Below are 24,826 nucleotides of genomic sequence, written 5' to 3'. Positions count from 1 at the left end.
TGGTGGGATGGGGGAAAGAGCAAGTGAGGTCTCTGTTCAGATCTTTTGCCCATTTTTAATTGGGTTGTTTGTTTTCTTATTGTTGAGTTTTAGGGATTCTTTGTATATTCTGGATACAAGTCCTTTATTAGCCATGTTGTGCAAACATTTTCTCCCAGTCTATGCCTTGTCTTTTCAATCTCAACCTAAAGTTTTTATAGCACATAGTGATTGGGGAAATCTGACCTTATTAGTTCCTCTAAAAGCCTTGGTAACCTTTGGTTGACTTGCCTAATTCACTTAACTCACCAGTAATAGGGTATAACTCATAGGTTTATTGTGATGACTGGACACTATACATGAATATCCATACACATGATCACATGGGTATATATGTGTTTATAATACCCAGCATGATGCTGACTCATGGCACATGCTCAATAAATGCAATAATTATTCTGCCTTCAAGGTGTTCCTGTCCTCTTGTCGGCAGTGCCTCCCAGTTCCCCACCCAACTCCCCTTAGACGGTAGCTGGCAGCCAAATGGCAGGCAGAAGGGTTCAAGCAGACAGTTAAGAGGGGAGGAGGCATTTCCATGGCTCTGTGAAAAGATTCACCAAGTATGGACACCCTGGGGACAAGGCATTAAATCCTGAAGTGATGGAAAATCTGTGCCACACCTCAGCCACCACATCCAAGTGAACTTGAACATTTACTAACGAAAGTAAGATGAGCCAGCCCATTCAAAAAATGGTCCTGGGACTTCCCTGGTGGCGCAGTGGTTAAGAATCTGCCTGCCAATGCAGGGGACACAGGTTCGAGCCCTGGTCCGGGAACATCCCACATGCCATGGAGCAACTAAGCCCGTGTGCCACAACTACTGAGCCTGCGCTCTAGAGCCCGTGAGCCACAACTACTGAAGCCTGCGCACTTAGAGTCCGTGCTCTGCAACAAGAGAAGCCACAGCAATGAGAAGCCCACACACCGCAGTGAAGAGGAGAAGAGTAACCCCTGCTAGCCGCATCTAGAGAAAGCCAGCATGAAGCAAGGAAGACCCAACGCAGCCAAAAAATTAATTTTAAAAAAAGATTTAAAAAAATAATAAATAAATAAAAATAAAATAGAACAATGGGACTTCCCCAGTGGTGCAGTGGTTAAGAATCCACCGGTCAATGCAAGGAACACGGTTCGAGCCCTGGTCTGGGAAGATCCCACATGCCACGGAGCAACTAGGCCCATGCGCCACAACTACTGAAGCCTGTGCCTAGAGCCCATGCTCCGCAACAAAAAAAGCCACTGTAACGTGAAGCCCGCACACCGCAATGAGGAGTAGCCCGTGCTCGCCGCAACTGGAGAAAGCCTGTGCACAGCAACAAAGACCCAAAGCAGCCAAAAATAAATAAATAAATAAATAAATAAATAAATTTTACATAAATAAATAAAATAGAACAACGAGCCAAAAGGAAGATGCAAATCAGAACCACAGTGAGATATGGTTCCCTCCCACCAGGATGGCTAACATCAAGACAGATAGACAAGGGACTTCTCTGGTGGTCCAGGGGCTAAGACTCCCAGCTCCCAATGCAGGGGGCCAGGGTTCAATCCCTTGTCAGGTGACTAGATCCCACACACTGCAACTAAAAGTTCGCATGCTGCAACTAAAGATCCTGCATGCCACAAATAAGACCCGGCGCGACCAAATAAATAAATATTTGGGAGAAGAAAAAGACAGACGAGAACAAGTGCTGGTGAGGATGTGGAGAAACTGGAACCCTCATACACTGCTGGCGGGAATGTAAAATAGCACAGCCACTTCGGAACACAGCCTGGCAGCTCTTCAAACAAGTGAACAGAGTTACACGTGACCTGGCAAAACCACTCTTAGGCATACACCCGAGAGAATGAAAATATATTCACACACACCTATGTACACAAATGTTCACAACAGCATTATCCACAATAGCCAAAAAGTGGAAACAACCCAAATGTCCATCAAGCGATGAACAAACTATGGTCTATCCTTACCATGGAATATCCTTCAACCATGAAAAGGAGTGAGTACTGGTACATGCCACAATGTGGCTGCCCACTGACAACAGTATACTAAGTGAAAGTCATCAGGGGCCAAAGGGTAGACAGTCCATTTAAATGAAATGCCCAGAATAGGCAAATCTATAGACAGAGAAAGTAGTTCCTCCTCAAAAAGGAAAGAAAAAAAAAAAAAAGTGGTAGATCATGGTGGAAGATATTCACTCAACAGCACACAGTTATTGAGCACCTACTGACGGCACTGGTGCCAGAAGCTAGCAGTACAGAGACCAAACAAGACAACCCCCGCCTTAAGGAACCAGAGTCCAGTCTTTTCATTCCAGACCCAGCTCTGGTTGGCAACTCTGCATAGCCATACATTTTTGGAACCAACTTCAAAATGGAAGCTCGTCCAGAGCCTTATTCTCGAGCAAGGAAAATGACACCCAACTCACATCCCAGAAGAGAGCCTGTCCTAGTAAAACGCATGAGCTGAGCAATCAGAATAACTGCAACTAAATCCCCACGGTTACCCTTGGAAAGCTCCTCAGCTTCCCTCAGCATCAAATTTCTCCTATCAACTTTCTGGGGTTACTGTGAGGCCCCATCAGCAGCCTCGGCCCACAGTACGGGCTCCTAAGTTTTCCGCCAGCATCCAAAGTGGTCCTGTTGATGTCACGGCGAGACACACAGCCTTCAGCCAACAGGGGAATCAAGCTGCTAGATTCGCGGCCTGGGACAGAATAAAGGCAAACCAGGAGGAGAAGGACGCCCAAACAACACTCACAAGACCCTTCATTTGCCTGTGAATTTCATATCTGTAAAAGATGTGAGAGCCCATGGACATCCAGATCCTGGTAGGGGTGGTAGGTGGGCATACAAGTCGGTGAAGCTTTCCTGGGGACAACTGAACTCTATGCCCAGAGCCCTCGACACAGCCTGCCTTCCTCCCAGAAATTCTTCTAGAAATGTATCCTAAGGAAATTAACAGGGATGTGCCTACGAGTTAGATATGAAAATGTTCCCAGGATCACTGTTTGACATGGCAAAATAACAAACGACATGAGATACAAATATAGAAGTTTGGTAAAAAATAAAAATATACATAAATAAAAATTATGAAATAAGGTAGAGGGACTTCCCTGGTAGCCCAGTGGTAAAGAATCCACCTTCTAATGCAGGAGACGCAGGTTTGATCCCTGGTCAGGGAACTAAGATCCCACAGGCCGCGGGGCAACTAAGCCCTCGCGCCACAACTACTGAGCTTGCGCGCCTCGACTGGAGAAGCCACACGCCGCTAACTACAGAGCTCACGCACCCTGGAGCCTGTGCGCCACAACTACAGAAAGAAAACCCGCGAGTCGCAACTAGAGAGAAGTCGGCGTGCCACAAATGGAGAGAAACCCGAGCAGACCACGCACCGTAACGAAAAGATCCTGCACGCCTCAACAAAGATCCTGTGTGCTGCGACTGAGACCCGACGCAGCCAAAAAAAAAATTAAGGAAAATAAATAAATTAAATAACAGCTATTAAAAAAAAGTAAGGTAGAAAAATATAGCCATTTAAAACAAAAGGAAAGGCATATACTTGGACTGGAAAGACGTTGACAACTGGAAACCACCTAAGTCTCCATAAGCTAAAGGACAGGTGCATCTATCAAGGTGAACTAATGTAGTAAAAGAACTATGGGCGGTTCAGATAAAGCTACTGATACCGTGTGGATACCTCACAAATAATATACTAATATAAACTGCAGACTCAAATTTCTGAAATAAATGTAAAAAATATACATGGGAATGACACTTATCAAAGCATGATACTGGTTTCTCCAGGGAAGGAGGGGTACACGTGAGGACTTAACTGTAATATTTAATTTCTTAAAAACAGACAAAAAAGATCCAAAGCAAATACTACGACGTGTCTATGTTGATTAGGAGGGTGTATTCATTTCCTATTGCTGCTGTGTAACAAATTACCACCAACGTAGGGCCACCATTTATTATCTTTTTATTATCTTACAGTTCTGGAGGTCAGAAGTCAAATATGGGTCTCACCGGGCTACAATCAAGGTGTCAGCAGGACTCCCTTCCTTCTGGGGGTGCCGGGGAGAGTCTGTTCCCTTGCCTTTTCCAGCTTCTAGAGGCTGCTGGCATCCCTGGGCTCATGGACCCCTTCCACCTTCAAAGCACTGACTTTATCACTCTAACCTCTGCTTCTGACGTCACGTCTCCTCCTCTGACTCTGACCCTCCTCCCTCCCTTTCTTTTTTTTCTTTTTTAAAAATTTTATTATTATTTGTTTTTGGCTGCGTTGGGTCTCCGTGACTGTGCACTGGCTTTCTCCAGTGGCGGCGAGCGGGGTCTGCTCTTCATCCCGGTGCGCGGGTTTCTCACTGCGGTGGCTTCTCTTGTTGTGGAGCACAGGCTCTAGGCGCGCGGGCTTCAGTAGTTGTGGCTCGTGGGCTCTAGAGCGCAGGCTCAGTAGTTGTGGCCCACGGGCTTACTTGCTCCGCAGCATGTGGGATCTTCCCGGATCAGGGACTGAACCCGTGTCCCCTGCATCGGCAGGTGGATTCTTAACCACTGGGCCACCAGGGAAGTCCCTCCCTTTCACTCATAAGGACCCTTGTGATGACATGGGCCCACCCAGATAATGCAGAATGATCTCCTCCTCTCAAAATCCTTAACTTCATCACATCTCCAAAGAGCCTTCTGCCACATTGGGCAAGAGTCACAGGTTCTGAGGATTAGGATGTGAATACTGGGCTGGGGGGCAGGGTGGTTTATCCCCAGAATAGATAGAAATAATAATAATAATGATAGCAGTAGTCGTAGTAGTAGTGGTCGTAATAGCAGCAGCTAACTCTTACTGAGTGCTCTGAGCCGTCCGTGAGGCCCAAAGTGTGCTAGCTAGCTCTCCTCATCCTCATGAGAATGCGGTGAGGAAGGCATTACTATTACCCCATTTTATAGATGGGAAAATGAGAAGCTAAAAAACTTGTCCATGGTCACAAACGTTGTAAGTGACAGAGCCAAGATCTGAACCCAGGCAGTCAGACCCTAGAGGACATGCTCTTAAGTACACAGGCGTTTGTCATCTTTGTCTCTACACCAATCTCAACATTTCAAATAACTCATAAAGAGAAGAAGGTGGTCACAATATAGCACAAAATGAAAAATGCATATTACTAAAGAGTATTATGAAATGATTATGTTTTGTAAAAATGTAACTGTGTCTTGCAAAAAAAAAAAATCTGGAAGGGTTACACCAAGTGTGAACTCGCATCCCTCTGGGTCGGGGGTGGCGAAGAGTTCGTAATCCTCACCAAAGTTAAAAATCTTTCTACTAGGGGCTTCCCTGGTGGCGCAGTGGTTGAGAGTCCGCCTGCCGATGCAGGGGACACACGTTCGTGCCCTGGTCCGGGAAGATCCCACATGCCGCGGAGCGGCTGGGCCCGTGAGCCACGGCCGCTGAGCCTGCGCCTCCGGAGCCTCTGCTCCGCAACGGGAGAGGCCACAACAGTGAGAGGCCCGCGTACCGCAAAAATATATATATATATATTTCTACTAATGGACACATGTGACTTCTTCAAGAAAAACAAAGTAAGAGCCGTTTAATTAGGGGGAAATAAAACCACGTCAGAGGGACCTTGCTGGGAGCTGTCTTCAACAGGAGATGGGTGTAACTTTCACCATCGGCCACCCCAGCTCAGGCCCTTCTTGCCTCCCCAGGGACATCGGTCCTCCCCCGGCCAGGTCCCTGCTCCCACCAGCAGAGGCTGGCAGCAGGCCAGGAGTGGCCTGGAGTGGCCAGGCATGGCAGGCAGGTGACACCTGGCCGGTGAGATCCAATCGGACTGAGAAGCTGAGGCAGGGAGCCCCCGGCGGGCCCCCAGCCCCGAGGTGTGTCTGCACCTGTGAGTCCTGGAGGCCTCCTCCTGCCATGTCGCTCTCGACTGTGCGGTGCTGACTCTAACTGCTAGTTTCCATTCTACTGATCAGCAAGTTCCCAGGCTTTTCCTTCTCAGAACAGAATCCTTCACACACAGACACTTTACCCCTCAAAACCCACTCCCAACCATGGCCACCGGCACACCTCGTGTAAGATGAAAGCATCTTACAGCTTCTCCCTGCTGTGCCAGGAGTGTGCAAGAGGCCCTCCTGCTCTAAAGTGGCGTCAGCACCGATTCTGTTTACGAAACTTCACCGCTGCCCTGTGGACGCTCCTCCTCCAACTCCAGGCCTCCCTGGACTTGCGGAGGGAGAAAGGCAGGGAGCTGGGCTGCCCGCCGACGGCCAGGCTCAAACCCAAGGGACCTTAACCCTGTAGGACCCCTACCCACACGCGTCAGGAGGGGCCAGCCTCTACATGGGTGGGCTACACGACGGCCGCCCCCAGCGCCCCCAGGCACACACAGATGCGGCACACACAAGCTCTGTCAGGTACCTACCATGCGTGTCAGAGGCACTTACAAATGTAATCCTCACCACCATCCTACAGGGTAGCCCAGCCATTCATTACCCATGTCACGCATGAGGAAACGGAGGCAAGCACAGGCCCAGGCCAGAAGCATCAAGTGTGGTTAGAGAAGTTGTCACAGAGCTGTCCTATCTTAACCCCAGACACTGCCACCTCTGGGGAGAGAGAAGGGGACAGAGGCTGAGAGGGCAGCCAGGGGTGGTTTCCTGGATCTATCTGCTGACCACGTCTCTGAGAGGCACCCACTGCAGGTCAGGTGTGGGCCAGGTGCTGGGATGCCTCCCTGGAGATCAGGAGCCGTGGGCCCCAGCCTCCCGGAGCTCACAGTGTGTGGGGTGACAGGCACCGAGGGCCTGGCTCTGGGGTCAGGCATTGCCAGGGGGCAGGAAAAGTCAACATCAGGATTTCTGGCTTCAACCTCAAGGTGCACAGCACTCAGGTCTCTTCCAAGGCAAAACAAGACGTGTCACTTCACCTGCCTGACATGGGAAAATGTTCGTTTACAGCGAAGACAGACGGGGGTAGGGGTGAGGGTGGGCTGGGAAGGGTGGAGCGGGAGGCAGATTATTTTCTTTCCTACAGGATTCACCAGGGGATGCCTTTTAATAGCTCCCTCCCCTAGTCAGACATGCGTAAGAGATCCAACCTGCACCCACTGTCGGGGACCCTCCAATTGCGTGAAGCGGGAACACGTATGCCTCCCAGGGCTTGGCACTACAGCACAGACGCTCGCTGTGCCGGCCCTCTGGCTTCAGATGTGTCCACACTGCAGCTGCGCCTCTCTCCTGTCCTCTCCTCCCCAACGGCCAGATGGACTTCTGGGCTGGGACACCGAGATCCCCAAAAGCCAGACCAAAAGGGAGTCCTGTCCACACCTCCACAGCCATTGGGAGCACAGGGAACTGGATGGACCACAACTAACCAGACACGCACAGCGTCCTCCAAAGGGGAGGCTTGCTTACTAGGACAGAATTCAAGGGATGTACTTCCAAGAGACGGGCGAGAAGCCTGAGCCATGGAAACGAGAGCAAACCTCACATAGCGCTTCCCCTACCTTTCTAAGTGATTTACCTTCAGGAGCTCATCTGATCCTCCTGAAGACCCTATAAGGTGGGTACTGTCATTCTTCCCATTTTACAGGTGAGGAAACAGAGGCACAGAGAGGGAAGTCTCTTGCCCAAGCCACAGACTTGGGACTCAAACCCAAGCAGGCTGGCTCCAGTCCCCACGTTTAACCAGCACACAACACTGCCTCTCACACCCTCACAGCCAAGACCAATGCAGCCAGGAACTGAGATGACACTTGGAAGAAAGCAAGGGCTCTTAAATTCCTTTACGACAAACTCCAGCTTGTCCATATTATCTGCGGCCACGTGGATACATCAACCGCTGGGTTCACCTCCCTGCCCCTCAGGCTCCTTTTAAAGGGGAGTGTGTTAGTCTGCTAGGGATGCTGTAGCGAAACACTCCCAACTGGGTGGCTTCAACAACAGAAATGTATCGTCTCCCGGTGCAGATCAAGGTGTTGGCAGGGGTGGCTCCTTCTGTGGCTGTGAGAGGGAATCGGTCCCCTGATTCCCTCCTGGCTTCCCAGGATGTCGGCAACCCTCAGTGTTCCCGAGCTTACAGAGGCATCGTCGTGTGTGCGTGTGTGCGTGTGTGCGTGCGCGCCCTCTTCTTATAAGGACACCAGTCATATGGGATTAGGGCCCACTGTGTGGCAGCATGACCTCATCTTAACTAATTACATCTGCAAAGACCCTATTTCCAAATAAGGTCGCCTTCTGAGGCCTGGGGATTAGGGCTTCAACACAGGAATTTGGAAGGGAGACACAATTCACCCGTAACAGGGACCCATCTCTGCCCAGAGTCCTGAAGAAGCCAGACCATGTTCTCTAGCAGGAGACCCGTCTAACCCACCCTCCACACCAAAGCTGACCGGAGATGCCACTGGTCTCAAGGGCAGCCAACCCCCGAGCACGGGCTCAGAAGACCCAGCCAATCAGAGGCATCCATCGTTGGGAGGCTGGGACCCAAAGCCTTCACTGATGGGCCGACACTGTCAAAGTGGAGAGCTTTGCTGGGGAGGGTCTAGCCATGACTATGAGGAAACCTAAGACGGCCGACAAAGCCCATCTATGGAGAGAGGTCACCACCGGCAGCTCTTGTCACAGATGGGATGGGAGAGACCTCAGTGCCATCACCTCCCCTTCCCAGGAGGCCCAGTGCAAAGGCTCTTCATTTCCCTGAATTCCTGCAAGAATCCCTAAATCCCGGCAATCATTCTATTCTCTAGCCATCAGTGGGGCTCCTACAGCCACCTCTGCATCTTCCAAAATTAGGGGCCATGGAAGAGCCTGGGGGACGCCTGACAAGCCCCTTTCCCATTCTTCCTGGCACACAACTGGGCCACGTTTCCCAGCATCCTTTGTAGCCAGTCACATGCCAAGTTCTGGTCAATGGAAGATGGGAGGGAAGAGGCACATCGGTTCCAGAAATGACCCCTAACACCTCCTAAGCCATCCCCCACTCTTCCTCTTCCACCACATGCTGGCCGAAGAGAAGACCCTGCAGTGGCCTCAGATGCCTGAGGGGACAGTGGTACCACCAGACAGCAGAGCCCCACCCCCCAATCCCACTAGACCATGACCTGAGTGAGAAACTTGCATGAGATCAAGAAATCATTTGTCACGGCTGTTAGGCTAACCTGACTAATACAGAAGCTTTATTGCTGTGCCCTCTGCCCAGAATGCTCTCCCCTTAGAGCTTCTCATGGCTCCCTTATCACCTTTCAAGTTCTCAGCTCAAATGTCACCTCCATGGAAATGTTCCCCTGAGGCGTGGCCTCCTAAAACAGCGCTCTTCACCAGTGACTCTTTGCCAAGGTGCCCTGCTTCTTCCTTTCTTAGCACCCAACACGATCCAGAATGACTGGGTGATTAGCCTGGCTTGTTCTGCCTTTCCCGTGGCACTGTAAGCACCTCTGGGGGTCCACACTGTCCCGCTCACCACGCTGTCCCCAGGTTCGAGCACCACGCCCGACACACACCAAGGCCCCTGAGTGTTTGCTAAACCAACAGACGGCTGAATTCTAATCACACCAAGTGATGGTCATCCAGGGCAGAAGACAGCCCTTGAACAAACACAGAAACCAATTCCCCCACTGACCAGCGTACAGGCAGGTCTCCATCAATGTCAGGAATGAAAACAAGAGCTCTATGTCTCACACCAGCAGGCTCCGCCCTAGGGAATCCGCACCCCGGAAGAGGAGGAGGACAAGCCATTCGGGTGCAGGAAAGAAACAAGGATCTCGTCACATCAAGGCAAGTTCTCATATTCACGTCATCCTTTCCACAATGCCACTTCCCTTCACGTCGGATGCGGACAAGAGCAGCAGATGCTTGAGCACCTACCTCCTCTGTGCCCAGCACTGCTGAAAGCAGGTTACATGTATTATTTCATTTAATCCGCACAGGGCCTTAGGAGACAGGTTCTTTTACTATTCTCATTTTACAGACTTGGAAAAGAGGCACAAAGAGGTAACATGAATGGTCCAAGGTCACCCTCCAGTGAAGAGGCAGGGCTGGGATCTGAAGCCAGGCACTCGGGCTCCAGAGCCTGTGCTGTTACCATAACTGCACATCTATAATCAAAAATTGTATGTACACACACACACACACACACACACACACACACACACAAAATGGAATATTACTCTACCATAAGAATGAAATAATGCCATGTGTAACAAGACAGATAGACCTAGAGATTATCATACTAAGTGAAGTAAGCCAAACAGAGAAACACAAATACCATAGGATATTACTTATATGTGGAATCTTAAAAAAAAAAAAAAGATACAAATGATCTTATATACAAAACAGAAACACACTCACAGACACAGAAAACAAACTTATGGTCACCAAAGGGGAAAAGGGGCAGGGGACAAATTAGAAGTTGGGGATTAACATATATACACTACTATATATAAAAGAGATAGGGCTTCCCTGGTGGCGCAGCGGTTGAGAGTCTGCCTGCTGATGCAGGGGACACGGGTTCGTGACCCGGTCCGGGAAGATCCCACATGCCGCGGAGCGGCTGGGCCCGTGAGCCATGGCCGCTGAGCCTGCGCGTCCGGAGCCTGTGCTCCGCAATGGGAGAGGCCACAACAGTGAGAGGCCCGCGTACAGCAAAAAAAAAAAAAGAGATAACCAACAAGGACCTACTCTATAGCACGGGGAACTATACTCAATACTTCGTAATAACCTATAAGGGAAAAGAATCTGAAAAAGAAGAGATATATGTATATGTATAACTGAGGCACTTTGCCGTACACCTGAAACTAACACAACATTGTAAACCAACTATACTTCAATTAAAAAAGAAAAAATTTTCTTTAAAAAGAAAAATAAGTTTGTACACACTGGGGGCACTGGTGGAATCTTATTTCTGACAGGACACTTGACTGACAGAACTTGGGAACCACTTTCAGACAATGGATTTCTTCTTAGACGGAAGATGCCAGTGGAAAAAAAAAAAACACCTATTTCTCCATCGTTTGAAAAACACTTTGTTAAAATAAGAACTTGGCAAAATAGTTTTTTTAAAAAGATGGGTAAGAAGCTCAAGGTTGGATTTCAGAAGAAGCCAGGATACAGGACGAGCCCATTTCAGCACCCCTGGCTGTGTCCGCACTTGTCTCCACCGTGGGGTCTCCAGCAGGCATGTCTGGCTCCCCGCTAACCAGGCACCTCTCGAGTCTCCTTCCCCTGGCACCTCAGCACCAGGCAGAGCGTGTCCTCTGCGCAAATAGGAACCGGTGCCTTCCCTCCTGTCGTAACGAAACCTGAACGAAGCTGTCATTCTTAGGTCCCCAGCAGGGTGCTTCTCTATCCCATACAGCACTCAGACATCTCTGATATCATGTAAGAGGAGACAGCAACACAGAGCAGAAGACTTGCGACTCTGAAGGCAGGTTGAACGAAGGCAAACTGTAGTTCTGCCCCTTCCTGACTGTGTAGCCTTGGGCATGTCACCTAGTCTTCCCAGGACTCGGTTTCCTCGTAATAAAGTGGGGATGATTCCTGCTTCCTGTTCACAGGGTCACAGGCAAGCCAAGGACCTCACACCAGGGAAACAGAACAGCTCCTATCTGCGAGAATCCCTCATTCACGGGCCGCCACCACTTGCCAAAAATAAGCAGACGGAGAAAACACGCGTAAGCAGAAGTGAAAACTTGAGGATAAAGGGCCCATTCAGTCGAAATGGACATGGTCCACGTCCTCAAAGGCGGCTCATTGCACAGCTGGCCCCATCCACACGCCACAAACAGCTGGCATCACATTGGCTCCTGAGACGCATTCCAGACCGGCCTCCCAGATGGACAACATGCAAGAGGACCCCAAAGGTTCAACTCAGAAAGGTCCCCAAGCGGGCTCCTTTCCAGCTGGAGTCAGCGCAGCTGGTGCCCCTGGAAAAAAAGAAAAACCAGAGAGGCAGCACTTCCCGGCATGAGCTCCCTCCCGACATCCAGAGCCTCAGGAGCCAGTGCAGGAAGGAACCCAGGGCACCACCTTGCCCATCAGCCTTGGAAAGTAAATGGGAGAATGACAGCCACGTCTTGTGAGTGTCTGGCTGGAGACCATCGTCTTTATTAGAAGCCAGGCCTTGGGACTCCCATCCATTAAAATATGTACCTTTTACATACAGATAAAACATGTACATATAAAAAAGTACATAAGGACTTCCCCTGGTGGTGCAGTGGTTAAGAATCCGCCTGCCAATGCAGGGGACACGGGTTTGAGCCCCGGCCCGGGGAAGATCCCACACGCCATGGAGCAACTAAGCCCGTGCGCCGCAACTACTGAGCCCGCGCGTCACAACTACTGAACTCGCACGCCTAGAGCCCGTGCTCCCCAACAAGAGAAGCCACCACAATGAGAAGCCCGCTCCCTGCAATGAAGAGGAGCCCCTGCTTGCCACGACTAGAGAAAGCCTGCACGCAGCACTGAAGACCCAATGCAGCCAAAAATAAATAAATTTATTAAAAAATAATTTTAAAAATAAAAAAGTACATATAATAAAATCCATTTGATTCTCACCCTTATCTTATCGGTAGGGACTATTATCATTTCACTTGAACAACAGGGAAACAGGCACAGAGAGGTCAAACAACCTGCCTTGGATCACACAGCACCTAGTATTTGGTCAAGCAGGGAATTGAGCTACAAGTCTGGATCCAGAGTCCAGCTGTTCTCATGGTCACTTGGCTCCAAGGTGGCTGCCGTCAACTTTTCCCCGCCCTGGACGTGCAAGCCTCGCCCTCCCCAAGAGGAGATTTCCCATGCTCTGAACCTGAGCTGGCCCTGGTGACCTGAGCACATGACTTTCTGGGAGTCATAAGTCATAAGAAGCCCAGCAGCTTTGGCCTGGGACTCTTGGAACACGCACCCAGGGGGGACAGCAGGCACCATGTAAGAAGTCCAGCTACCCTGGGACTGCCACGCAGCAGGTGCTCAGCCAACATTTCCGGCTGAGCCCAGGCTTCCAGCCATCACCACCACAGCACCAGACATGGGAGTCAGACCAGGTGACATGCCAGTTGAGTGCCACCTCAGTCCAGGCCACAAAGAGTAGAAGAACCATCCAGCTAAGCCCTGTCCGAATCACTGACCCCCAAATCTACGCACCTGCATCCAATGGCACCTACTGACCCCACTTCAGGGCAGGCGTCCTGCTGGCCACCTGACAAGCCCCTCCCTTAACTCTCCACAGAAGCAGCTCCTCTGCTATGAGGCCTCCCCCCATTCCCGACCACCCCCCATCCCCACTGAGGGGGACAAGAGCCTTCCTTCCTCGCCAAGTACCCAGCGCAGACCTGCACTGTGTACCGACCACACGATCCTGCAATGCCCAGTTGCTGCATCTGTTCCCTCCAGGGCAGGGACTCCGTCCTTCCTCCTCTCTCTTAGCAGAATCTAGCACCCAGTATGACAGCAAATATGGGCTGAAGACATGACACAGCTCTGTCATGACAGGGTCCAAAGAGAAACCCGAACATACCCAGTGCCATTTTACGGTTCTAAGCAAAGCAAACGCGTGACTTTAGACCAGGGCTTCTTAACCTTGGCACCACCGACACTTTATATAGGATCATTTTGTTTTGGTGGGGGCGGGGACTGTCCTGTGCATTGTAAGGTGTTTAGCAGCACCCCTGGCCCCAATCCACTAGATGCCAGAAGCTACCCCCCAAATAATCACAACTAACAGTATCTCCAGGCATTGCCAGATGCCCCTGAATGGGTGGGGGTGGGATTGCCCCCGCTGAGAACCACTCACTGCTTTGCACAGGGGGACCCCTGGGTGTCTACCTTCACCCAGGCCTGCAAGGGGTGTTGTGACAGCTGTCCAAAGGTCACAGGCTGCTTGCCAATTACCCCAGGACCACACACTCGTGCTCCCTCCTGTTTGCCTGCCCCTTGCAGATGCCACAGTAACCTGGAGGATCCCGCTAACTAGGACCGCTGAAGCAACACTACAGCTGTGGGGGTCCCCCCAGGACACCCCTATGTCAGGAGGCTGAAAATGCGGTGCTGAGAGTCCCCATCTAGGGCCCAAAGGCCTATTCTTTCTAAGTGGTCAGGGGAGCACCTTTTCTAAGCTCTTTACTCCCAAACTGGGTTTTCTGTTGCTTTACCAACACTACTGACACAGCCATAGCACACAGACTTGCCAGCGCACGTTCAAAAATGCAAACGTGTTCACATCATCCCTCTTCTGCAAATACTTCGGTGGATCCCTACTGCTCTCCAGAAAAGGTCCAAACACCTAAGCAAGACCCTGCTGCCCCGGACAAGCTGGAGGCCACTCGTCGTCAACAGCCAATGGCAAAAATAACAGCAGCAGTTGCCACTGGTCCAGGGCTTACCCTGTGCCGTTCACCATGTTCGACCCTCTGATGTATCGACTCATTTACTCATGCCCAACTGTAACCATGTGCATGGATACCAATATTACTCCCATTCTGCAGATAAGAGAATTAGATCTCAGAAAGTGCATGTAACTTGCCCTGCAGTCACATGGCAAAGCTCATCAAATGTGCTGGAAGTCAAGCTCCACGCTGCTTGTACCTAATCCAACAATGTAGGCTCCGCGAGGACTGGAGTCTAATGTAATTCCTGCTGTATCTCCAGGACCTAGAATAGTGCCTGGAAGAGCAGGCATTCAAATATAGATGGATGGAGGTACGGAAGGATGGGTGGAAGGAAGGAAGGAGGGAAGGAAGGAAGGAGGGAGGGAGGGAGGGAAGGGTGGATGGACTGATGGAAGGATGGAGGGAGGGAGGGAGTCTCTAGAGCAGTACCTACCAAACCTGGCTAGCTACCAGGATCACCTGGGGAGCCTATTAAAATACTGAATCCCAGCCAACCTGGTGAATGACAGACTTCCTCAGCCACTCCAAGGAGGAGGAGGAACTGCTTTTGGTTAATGAGTGGGGAGAACTATAGCGTGTGGATTTCAGGAGGCAAAATCCTGCCTCACACCCATCAGAACTTTCGGGAGAAAGTTCCAGTAGGCTGTATCTTTAAATGCTCCCCCCAGGTGTTTCCGATGTTCAGCCCCCAGAAGAGAAGGGACCAGCCATCCACTCTCAGTGCAGGACACCTGTATTTACCATCCATGCCCTTTCATCCCCAGGCAGGCCCCCACCCCCGCCCCAGCTGCCACAGGTCTCTGGGCCACCTGGGAGGTGGAGTGTGGCCAATGCAAACCAAACTGGGAGGAGAGTTTGCTGCCTCCAGACACGGGCACTTTCAAAGCTGGGCTTCTGGCTCTGTGCCACCGGAGGCCTGCTCGGCTCCAAAGCTAGGAGAAACCTTTTGGAAAGCTACTTAACCTCACTCATGTTAAAAGAAATCACACGAAGAACCGCACCGAGCTATCAGAGACCACCTGTGAACGGCCAAGTTCAGAACCCCACGGCAGAGTGGATGAGGGTGTGGGGAACGGGAGGTACCCTCAACACCTCATGGGCCTCTGTGGGATGTTCTCCAACTGTCCTTTCAAAGTTAAAATAGCCTGTACCCTTTAACTCAGAAATAACACATACAGGAAGCTGTCCTTCAGGTAAACACAAAACATGTGTGCATGAAAGCATAACACAAGGATGACCCTCACACACAGTTGGTGGGAAGGTAAAATGGTGCAACAACTGGGAAAATAGGCTGGCAGTTCCTAAAATGATTAACAAAGCTATCATACTGACCTAGGAGCAATGCTACTCCCAGACAGATACCCGAGAGAAATGAAAACACACAGCCATACAAAAAAATCACTCATGAATGCTCACAGCAGCAGGATTCATGGTAGCCAGAAAGTGTAAAAAACCCAAATGTCCACCAACAAATGAACGGATCAACAAACTGTGGAATATCTAGGCAATGGAGTATCACTCAGCCACATAAAGGAGTGACGTATTGAGACGCACCACAACGTGGACGAACCTTGAAAACACTGGGAAACAGTGTGTTAAGTAAAAGCAGCCGGTCACGAAAGGCCAGATGCTATATGGTTCCTTTTAGAGGAAATCTCCAGAACAGGGACCTCTATAGAGATAGAAAGGAGATTAATGATTGCTTAGGGCAGGAGAGGTGGATGAGGAACAGAGGGATGGCTAAAAGGTGCAGGGTTTCTTTTTGGCGTGATGAAAATTGTGGTAGTGGTTGCACATATCAGAATATACTGTTCATTTTTAATGGATGAATTATATGGTATGTGAATTGTATCTCCATAAATCTGTTACCAGAAAATTTTTTTAAAAAACTAGAATCTGGGCTTCCCTGGTGGCGCAGTGGTTGAGAGTCCGCCTGCCGATGCAGGGGACACGGGTTCGTGCCCCGGTCCGGGAAGATCCCACGTGCCGCGGAGCAGCTGGGCCCGTGAGCCATGGCCGCTGAGCCTGCGCGTCCGGAGCCTGTGCTCCGCGGCGGGAGAGGCCACAGCAGTGAGAGGCCCGCGTACCGCCAAAAAAAACCCAAAAAACTAGAATCCAAGTATAGTCACTGCAGCTAATAACAAAAGACTGGAAAGACCCAAAATGTCCGTCTCTAGGGGTTAAACTGTTACACTGTAGCCAGAATGCTATGTGGCCATGAAAGATAAAGGCAGCTCAACAGGCTGATAATAAACCACCTCCAAGATAATTGTTAAATTAAAAAAAGAAATCAAAGTGCAGAGGTGTATGTAGTAGGTACCCATTCATGTAGGAAACACAATGCACACATCACACGAGCACAGAATACTTCTGGAAGACCAAAGAACTTGGTAATGAGCTTGCCCCTGGAGCAAGACGTGGGCTGGGGAAGAGACACTTATTTGGAATCGTCTCATTCTCCCCCAAGTGTACGTTTTAATTCCTCAATTAAAAAGTAGCCAATAAAAAAGTCAAATTAAACAAGTCTCTGCAACTGAAAATTGCTTAAGTCTCCTAACTCTGTTTGTTAAAAACAGTCTTAGAAACTTTAGGGACTGAGCCAATTGCCGAATGTAAAGAGGATGGGGAGAAGAAGATGCCTCCACCTGGACCAGAACTTCACTTGAGAGCTACAGAACATTCAGCAGTGCGCTCTGTCCACCTGGAGCTAAAGCACAGGCTTCTCACTCTGCTCGTCTGGCTACCAAGCTATGAGTTTCCACAAGCTCTGGCCAGTTAAGCCCTCTAAGGGCAGACGGCTTGACCATCAGCTCGAACCAAATGGTCCCCGATGCTGTGAGACAGGGAGCCCAGCCCCTGCCATCCCGGGTGAGCCGTCTGGATGTCATTTCCAAGTTGGCCCACGCGGGCTCCTGTTCCTTCACCTGCTGTTTCCTGGCTAACTTCCCCCACCTGCTCTGAACCCATTCAGAGACCCAGACAGAGCGGCCCCACTTTCACTTTCAGAAGGTATCAAACCGACAACAACTGCCGTGACCACTGGTCTGGGCAGGAAGGGGAGGAGGTACTCACGGAAGCCCTCGATCTTATCGGCCGTCTTGCTCCAGGCCACTTGCTGGGTCTCCATGATCACCTGGACAGTCCTCCGCTCCGGGGTGGACTTGCGGAAGCTGAACACCGTCATCACCGTGCCCAGCTCCAGGGCCCTCTTGATTTGACTCTTCTCGTACTCCGGAAGGGCGTCCACGTTGACCGTGGTGCTCATGGTTGCCAGCTCCAGGGGGAGGCAAGGAGTGAGAGAACGAGGGAGGCTGGAAGGGCGGAATAAAGGAGGGAACTGCTTTTAGTTAACTGAGTGGGATTTGGCTTCGACTTCAAGAGTGAAGATCCTGTCTCATGCCCATCGGGATGAGTTTGGGGAGAAGGTTCTAGTGGCGGAGACTCGCTGACCGCTCAGAGAGCCCAGGCAGGACACACAGAGGTTTAAATGGAAGTGAGGTGTGGGTGGAGCCCTCGACCTCAGTGACCCAACCACTATCCCGGCTTTAAATAACCAAATCACTCCAACCTGGCTGTTACCACTCCTTCCCCACATACTCTGATGCTGTGGAACATTTGAATAGCCAGAGCAGCCCAGACTGACTCCTGTCCCCACCCCTGACAGCCTGCCAAGAGATTTCCAACCATCCCTTTACTTCCCGAGTGAAGTTGGGAACAGGAAAAAAAAAAACAAACCCTTCCGAATGTGTCCATGGAACTGGGGCAAAAAGGGCAGAAGACAGCAGGACCCAGCAGCCTCACGTTCAAATCGTGGTGTAGGTTCCCACTGACCGTGTGGACCTGGGCAGGCTGCGTGACCTCCGTGAGCCCCAGTTTCATCGGAACACTTAGGAAGCCACCTGTGAAGCACCTGGCGTGCCGCTCAGCATCCAGGGGTGTCCTTGGCGATCCCTCATCCTCCTGCACAGCTGGCATTTCCCAAAGAGGTGTTTGCGCCCCAAATCTCAGAGCCTTCCTTGTCTGGTTTCTCTCACGCCCACATCCAATCCACAGGCAAACCCAGAATGCAATCAGTCTCACTGCTTCACCGGTCCCTCCAAGGATCTTATACTTGGGTCATTCTGATCGCCTGCTAACTGGTCTCCCTGCTTCTGCTCCAGCCCCTACAGTCCACTCTCAGACCAGGAACCAAAAGGATGCTTTACGAACAAGAGTGAAATCATGTCGCTCCCTAAGCCCCTGCTCTGCAAAAACCCTCCCCCCAGTCTGCCTCCCAAATGTCCAAAGACTCACCGCCCCTCACTCAGAAGGGACTTAACTTCAGGCTTGCAGACCGCAGCCCTACCCCAAGTCACTTACACCCGCAGGCTGAATTGCCACCCTTGTAAAGGGGAAGATGACAGATGAAAGAACCTCCAAAGGTTCTTGTAAGGATTGAACCAGATAATATATCTCAGCCCGGAGAACAAAGATGCAAAGTCAGTGCTCCTCAGATTCAGCTCCTGCTACTGTCACTATCCACTGTCCCCTGTCTCTTTCTTACCTCCTCCCCTCCTCCAAATCCCTTTAGGCTCCCACAGTTGCTACTCTGGAGAGAAACCGGTGTTCAGTCAAGGCTGTCCGGGCCTCCACACTGGCTCAGCCTCCCCACAGCCTCTTTGCCAAGTTGCTCAAAATCAGGGCCTCAGCTTCCCCAGCTGTATAATGGGGATAACAATACCACCCTCGAGGGGGTCTGGAAGGAGCAGACGCCACAGTGTATGTACAGCCCCCAGCATCTAGCAGGGCCTCTGATCACATTAATCAGCCAGCTGGTCAAGACATTAATCAAGGGTCAACTCTATGACAGAAATGGAGGGCGGACTTTTACGCAAATGAGGGGTGTAGGGAGCGGCCCAGGCCCTGTCCTTTGCTCCCTCATCCCTCTACCTCACACCCACAGCCAAAGGCACCTCCCAGGTATGCTGACAGCCCAGCGATAAGGTCATGAATTACACCTGTTCTCCACCCATTTGGAAAGGGACCAGTCAGCTCAATGATTCTGCAGTAGCAGAGACATGGGGGTGGGGGTAATAAAGGGAGTAGCAAGAAGGGGTCCCCAACTTAGTCTGGGGTAAGGCTGGGAACTGACAGTGCTCATAGGAAGCTTCTGGGGGAAGGCGGCGTCTGAATCCAAGCTTTAAAAAAAGATGAAGCGGGAGGGAACGGTGTTGTAGTCAGAGGAACAGGCTTAAGCAAAGGCCCGGCAGCAGGACTACAGGGTATGCCAAGAACTCTGCCTGACCTGAGCCTCCTGCCTCACCGCCCTCAAACCCAGGTCAGGGGATGAACAAGGTGCCTGAGGCCAGTCTCATCCTGGTAAACTAGCTGTTTATCGGCCCTCCCCAAGTGCCTGCACCTGCCATATCTCGTTCATCTCATTTATTTCAATGAGAAATACCGGAGGTGAAAACTCAAGTCCTGGGAAGTGAAATCATGTGATCAAGGTCACAGAGACACATGGTGACATCAGGATCGGAACCCCGGTCTGAATCCCACGCCCCTGCTCCTTCAGCACCCGCCTTCTGGAATCCAGAATCTGGTGGCAGAATCTGGTGAGACAGTAACTAACTTGGCAGAGAGGTCAAAGGACTTGTCCAAGGTCACACAGCTGCAAAGTGTCAGAACCAAGATTTGGACCAGGTCCCAGCCGTACACCTCCTGAGTTCCCCACTCCCAGGGCTCAAGGCCCACGTGTAGCAGAGCACAAATAGGAAACACACAACCCCTCACAACACTGCCATGTAAACCAGCCAACCGGGAAGCACCAGGGCCCTCAGTTCTTTCTGACTCTGGGAGGGCCTTGGACTTAACCTTCCCAGGATTCTGGTTACTTCCCACTTAGAAGCCCAGGGGATTGATTCAACCATAAACACCAAGTCTCTCACGTCCTTCCCCAAGAACTGGGAAGACATCCTCACGGCCACAAGATCCTTGGAGTCAACCACCAAAATCCACCGGCTCCCAACTCAGCCTTCCAGAGTTCAGTGCTCAGCAACTAAGGCAAGGAGGTCTCCGAGGCCTTGACCCCAGGGGAGGGCACGAGCCATCACAGGCAATTTCTATTCTGCTTCTGCTTTCAAAAAAAGAAAAAGAAAGAAATAGCCTCGAAATCCCTTTTTTGTTCCTGTTTCTCATCCTCCCTGAGTAACTTTATAAAAGTGACTTATGGTGTAAATACAAATGTGGCTGAGATTTAACAAGATTCTACTTTTCATGTACTTCTATTCGAAATAAACTTCTGGGAAAGATAAATATCCTATGATACTGCTTATATGTGGAATCTAAAAAAATGGTACAAATTAACTTATTTACAAAACAGAAATAGAGTCACAGATGTAGAAAACAAACTTATGGTTACGGGGTGGGGAAGGGAGGGGGGATAAATTGGGGGACTGGGATTGCCATATACACACTACACTATATATAAAATAAATAACTAATAAGGACTTACTGTATAGCACAGGGAACTCTTCTCATTACTCTGTAATGACCTCTATGGGAAAAGAATCTAAAGGAGAGTGGATATATGTATATGTGTAACTGATTCACTTTGCTGTACAGCAGAAACACAACATTTTAAATCAACTATACTCCAATAAAAAATTAAAAATAAAATAAAAAATAAACTTCTGGGATACAAGGACCCAGAACCAGGAAGCAGGGGAGTTCTCTTCAGTGCTCTCTGCACACGTTAGAGAAGCACAGAATTTCATACAAAATCCCACGAAACAATTCTGTTAGACTTTGCTGCAGTCGCATCCCTGAGAGGTAACAGCCCATCCTACAGCCCGAGGGATGTGACTGGTGCATCTCACACCCCCCCTGCAGCAACAAAGCGACACATATTTTCTTTTTTTATACTTAAAAAAATTTTTTATTGAAGTATAGTTGATTTACAGTGTTGTGTTAGTTGTAGGTGTACCACAAAGTGATTCAGTTATATGTGTATATATATATGTATATACTTTCTGAGATTCTTTTCCATTATAGGTTATTACAAGATATTGAGTATAGTTCCTTGCGCTATACAGTAAGTCCTTGTTGGTTGTCTTTTTTTTTTTTTTAACATCTTTATTGGGGTATAATTGCTTTACAATGGTGTGTTAGTTTCTGCTTTATAGCAAAGTGAATCAGTTATACATATACATATGTTCCCATATCTCTTCCCTCTTGCATCTCCCTCCCTCCCACCCTCCCTATCCCACTTCTCTAGGTGGTCACAAAGCACCGGGCTGATATCCCTGTGCTATGCGGCTAAAGCGATACATATTTTCATTGGAGGAACAAAGCAGTGTCAGCTGGGGCAGGCAGGAATGTGCATTACTTCAACTTTTTTTTTTTTAGGGCAACCTGTGAGCACCTACTAAAATGTAAAACAGGTATACGCTTTGATCCAGTGCTGTGCAGAAACACACACAAAAATAGTCACAGAAGCATCATTTGTAATAGCAAGAGGAAAAAGAAAACAAGAAACAATTCAACAGCTCACGAATGGGGGTGGTCCCTTAAATGATGGGACACACACATTAAAGAATGCTCAGTAGCTATTGGAAAGAATGAGGAAGATTTACACGCAATTTGATCTGGAAAGATTCGTGAGGTGGATGAAAGAAGAGTTGCAAACTAAAAAGCATAAATATAATTACATTTTTTAAAAGGCTGTCTGCTTATAAACCCAGGAGGAGGGGTTACTTTTGGAGAGCGGGAGAAGGTAAAGGGTCTGACCTGACTTTTTACTGATTTAAGTGCTAACATAATGGATGAACTTTTCTACTCTGTGTTTTTAAGTGTTTTCCAAATGAAGACGTGCTTTCAAAAATTTCCTCACCTGCAATTTTCCATCAACTCCACTCAGCCAAAGGGCTCTTTATGGGGTTCCTGGCTTGGCCTCTTCCAGAGGAGTTTCACAGGCTCCAGGTAGAGGGAGAGGGAGGGGGGAGGGCTGCAGCATGATTAGGCCATTTCAGCATCAAGGAAACCTGCAGTGAGGATCGTCCTGAGCTGGTACACACGGGGCATTCATATCTTTGTAATGAGGGTAACTTCCTGAGGCGGCCAGGAACCCCTAAATTAAGACTCCCTGAAAGACTGTAGCTAAGGATGATGGCCCGAGCCCCAACGCAGGGCCCTTAAGCATAGGGTGAAGAAGTGGCAGATAAGCCCCAACTCTCCACACAGCCCTGGAATGGAGGCCTGGGTGGCCCAAGTACCCAGGGGAAGAAACTGAGGCTCAGAGACTTCAACTTGCCCAAGGTTACACAGCTGGAACAGAAATTCGAATTACACTGACAAGGCCACCTGTTTCCCATGCGCGTGCCACCCCCCTCCATACTTTCTCACTCTAGTTCAAGATCAGGGTGCTACAAGAGCCCCTCCCGGGCCCCCTCTGGAATCCAGGCGCCAAGCGCCCCCCGCCCCCCATCGAAACGGAACACATCTTTCCCGCGAATTCTTCCGCTATGGGGGTAACGACCTCTCTGGGGTTCCACAGCATAACGAGGAAAACTCAGAGACGCACATAATGATGCGTACAACTCTTGCGGGGGGAGACGGAATCTTGAATCCCCCGAAAGCTCTATTTCTCAGGGCGAAGGGCTGCGCCTGGAATCAACAAGCCCTGGGCACAGAGGTGGTCAGGAGACACGCCCGCCCCCCCGGCCACCGGAGCCTACACCACCAGTGCTCGCACGAACCCCAGACCGCAAGCCGCGCCGCTTCCTCCAGGCTCCCATTCAAAGCCGGACGGACCCAGGACACCAACCGACGAAGTGGCGCCGGCCCAGAGTGAGGAAGTGGCCGGCGACGAAGCCCGGACCCCCGCCGTCACCGCGCCGGCCCCGGACACAGCGGGCGGGGGCCCCGACGTTGTGCCCCACCCCTGCCAGCACCGGCAGCGCCCGGGCACAGGTCCCCCCTGGACGCCGCTCCCCGAGCGCGGGTTCCGCGGGCGCCCGCTTGCGCTCGCACCCGGCCGGGCCACTCACCTGGCCGCGCCCCCGCTGCGGGTCCCGGCTCTGGGGTCCCGCGCGCAGCCGCCCGCCGTCCTGGCTGTGGGCACTCCCTGCCGCGCACGCCCTCCGACGCGGGCGCCGTTACTTCTGCTTCGGCCGCGGCCGCGCGCCACGTGACTCCTCCGGGGCCGCCCCCCGCGCCCCGGCCCGCCCCACCCCCGGCCCGCAGCTCAGGGCACCCCCGGCGCCGCGTCCTCCCTGGGGGCGGACCAGGCCTGGGACCCCGCCTCCGTGGGCCGAGAAAGAAACTGAGGCAGCGGGAGGGGATCGACCTGCCCCTCCTCACTTGCAAGGTGGAGAGAAAACTTCCAGATAGACTAGCTTTCATGGAGCTCCTACTGCACACACGTGTTTTACATGCATTTAATATAATCAACGGGAATTGGCAGGTCATGGCCCTAATTTGAAATCGTTACTGAGGCTGCGCTGGTGACCGCCTCTTACTACCCGGGGCAAGTCACGTAAATACCCTCAGCTCAGCTTTCTCATCCGTCAGACATGATCAAAATAGTGCCGGCCCCAAAAGTCTGTTGTACGGAACTTAGAATACTAGGGAATTGATCTCCCATTTTCCCAGTGAGATTATTTTTTATGGCTCACTTTATAAACTTCTAAGCATATAGACGACATGGTCGAATGCCTAATGATGGTATTTAGTTGATTCATCTGGCTACACCAAGCCTACCTCAAGTCACGTATTGTATGATGTAACATATTCTTTAAGAGAAATATTGCTTTTTTCCACTTTCCTGTTTCATGAAGCAATTTTATTCAAACCTTTCATATGCATCTTTGCCTACAGTCCGTTGTGACTGTAGCCAGCTTTCCAGTCACCTACAGAGCTGTCAGGACACGTCAGTTCTACTCGTAAGCCGCTTGAGTTACAGCATTTTTTAAATCTGTGAATATCGTTCTGGCTGAAAATATAATACCTAAAGCCACAGGGCTCATTCACTGACTTCAGGCAATCTGGACTCATTTCTTTCACTGCTCCTAGCTCCGGGGTGTACTAGTTGCTATTCCCCACAGATCACTTACTGCACCATTTTTTAAAGAAATCTTTGACACCACGTGTAATCAAAGGGCCAACTCCCCAGGAATGATGGCTGAATCTGGGTTAAATTTCTTTGCCTTTTTTTTTTTTAACAACTTCAATTTATATTTATTTCCATCAATCCTTTCATCATTTCTATTTTGGTACATGTTATCTAATGTACATAATATATTGTTACAATGATATATGTGTAGAATTTCTTTTTTTTTTCTTTTCTTTATTTATTTTTGGCTGCATTGGGTCTTCGTTGCTGCCTGCGGGCTTCCTCTAGTCGCGGCGTGCGGGCTTCTCATTGCAGT

At 50.3% G+C, this 24,826-nt stretch overlaps 1 protein-coding gene across 1 annotated transcript in view; it reads right to left on the bottom strand.

Moving 5' to 3' along the window:
- The window catches only part of PLCG2 (phospholipase C gamma 2), a 146,045-nt gene extending 122,487 nt beyond the window's left edge, over positions 1-23,558 (bottom strand). The window contains exons 1-2 of the mRNA XM_060131083.1: positions 23,447-23,558; positions 17,493-17,731 (exon numbers count right to left, since the gene is read on the bottom strand). Coding sequence (XP_059987066.1) covers positions 17,493-17,685 — 193 coding nt within the window. The 5' untranslated portion in view covers positions 17,686-17,731; positions 23,447-23,558. The remainder of the gene's footprint in view (positions 1-17,492; positions 17,732-23,446) is intronic.
- Positions 23,559-24,826: the final 1,268 nt, after the last annotated feature.

The sequence above is a fragment of the Lagenorhynchus albirostris genome, chromosome 19 (assembly GCF_949774975.1).
Source record: "Lagenorhynchus albirostris chromosome 19, mLagAlb1.1, whole genome shotgun sequence".
Classification (NCBI taxonomy): domain Eukaryota; kingdom Metazoa; phylum Chordata; class Mammalia; order Artiodactyla; family Delphinidae; genus Lagenorhynchus; species Lagenorhynchus albirostris.
The sequence above is the reverse complement of the archived record's forward strand: the minus strand, read 5'-3'. Positions and strand labels throughout refer to the sequence as shown.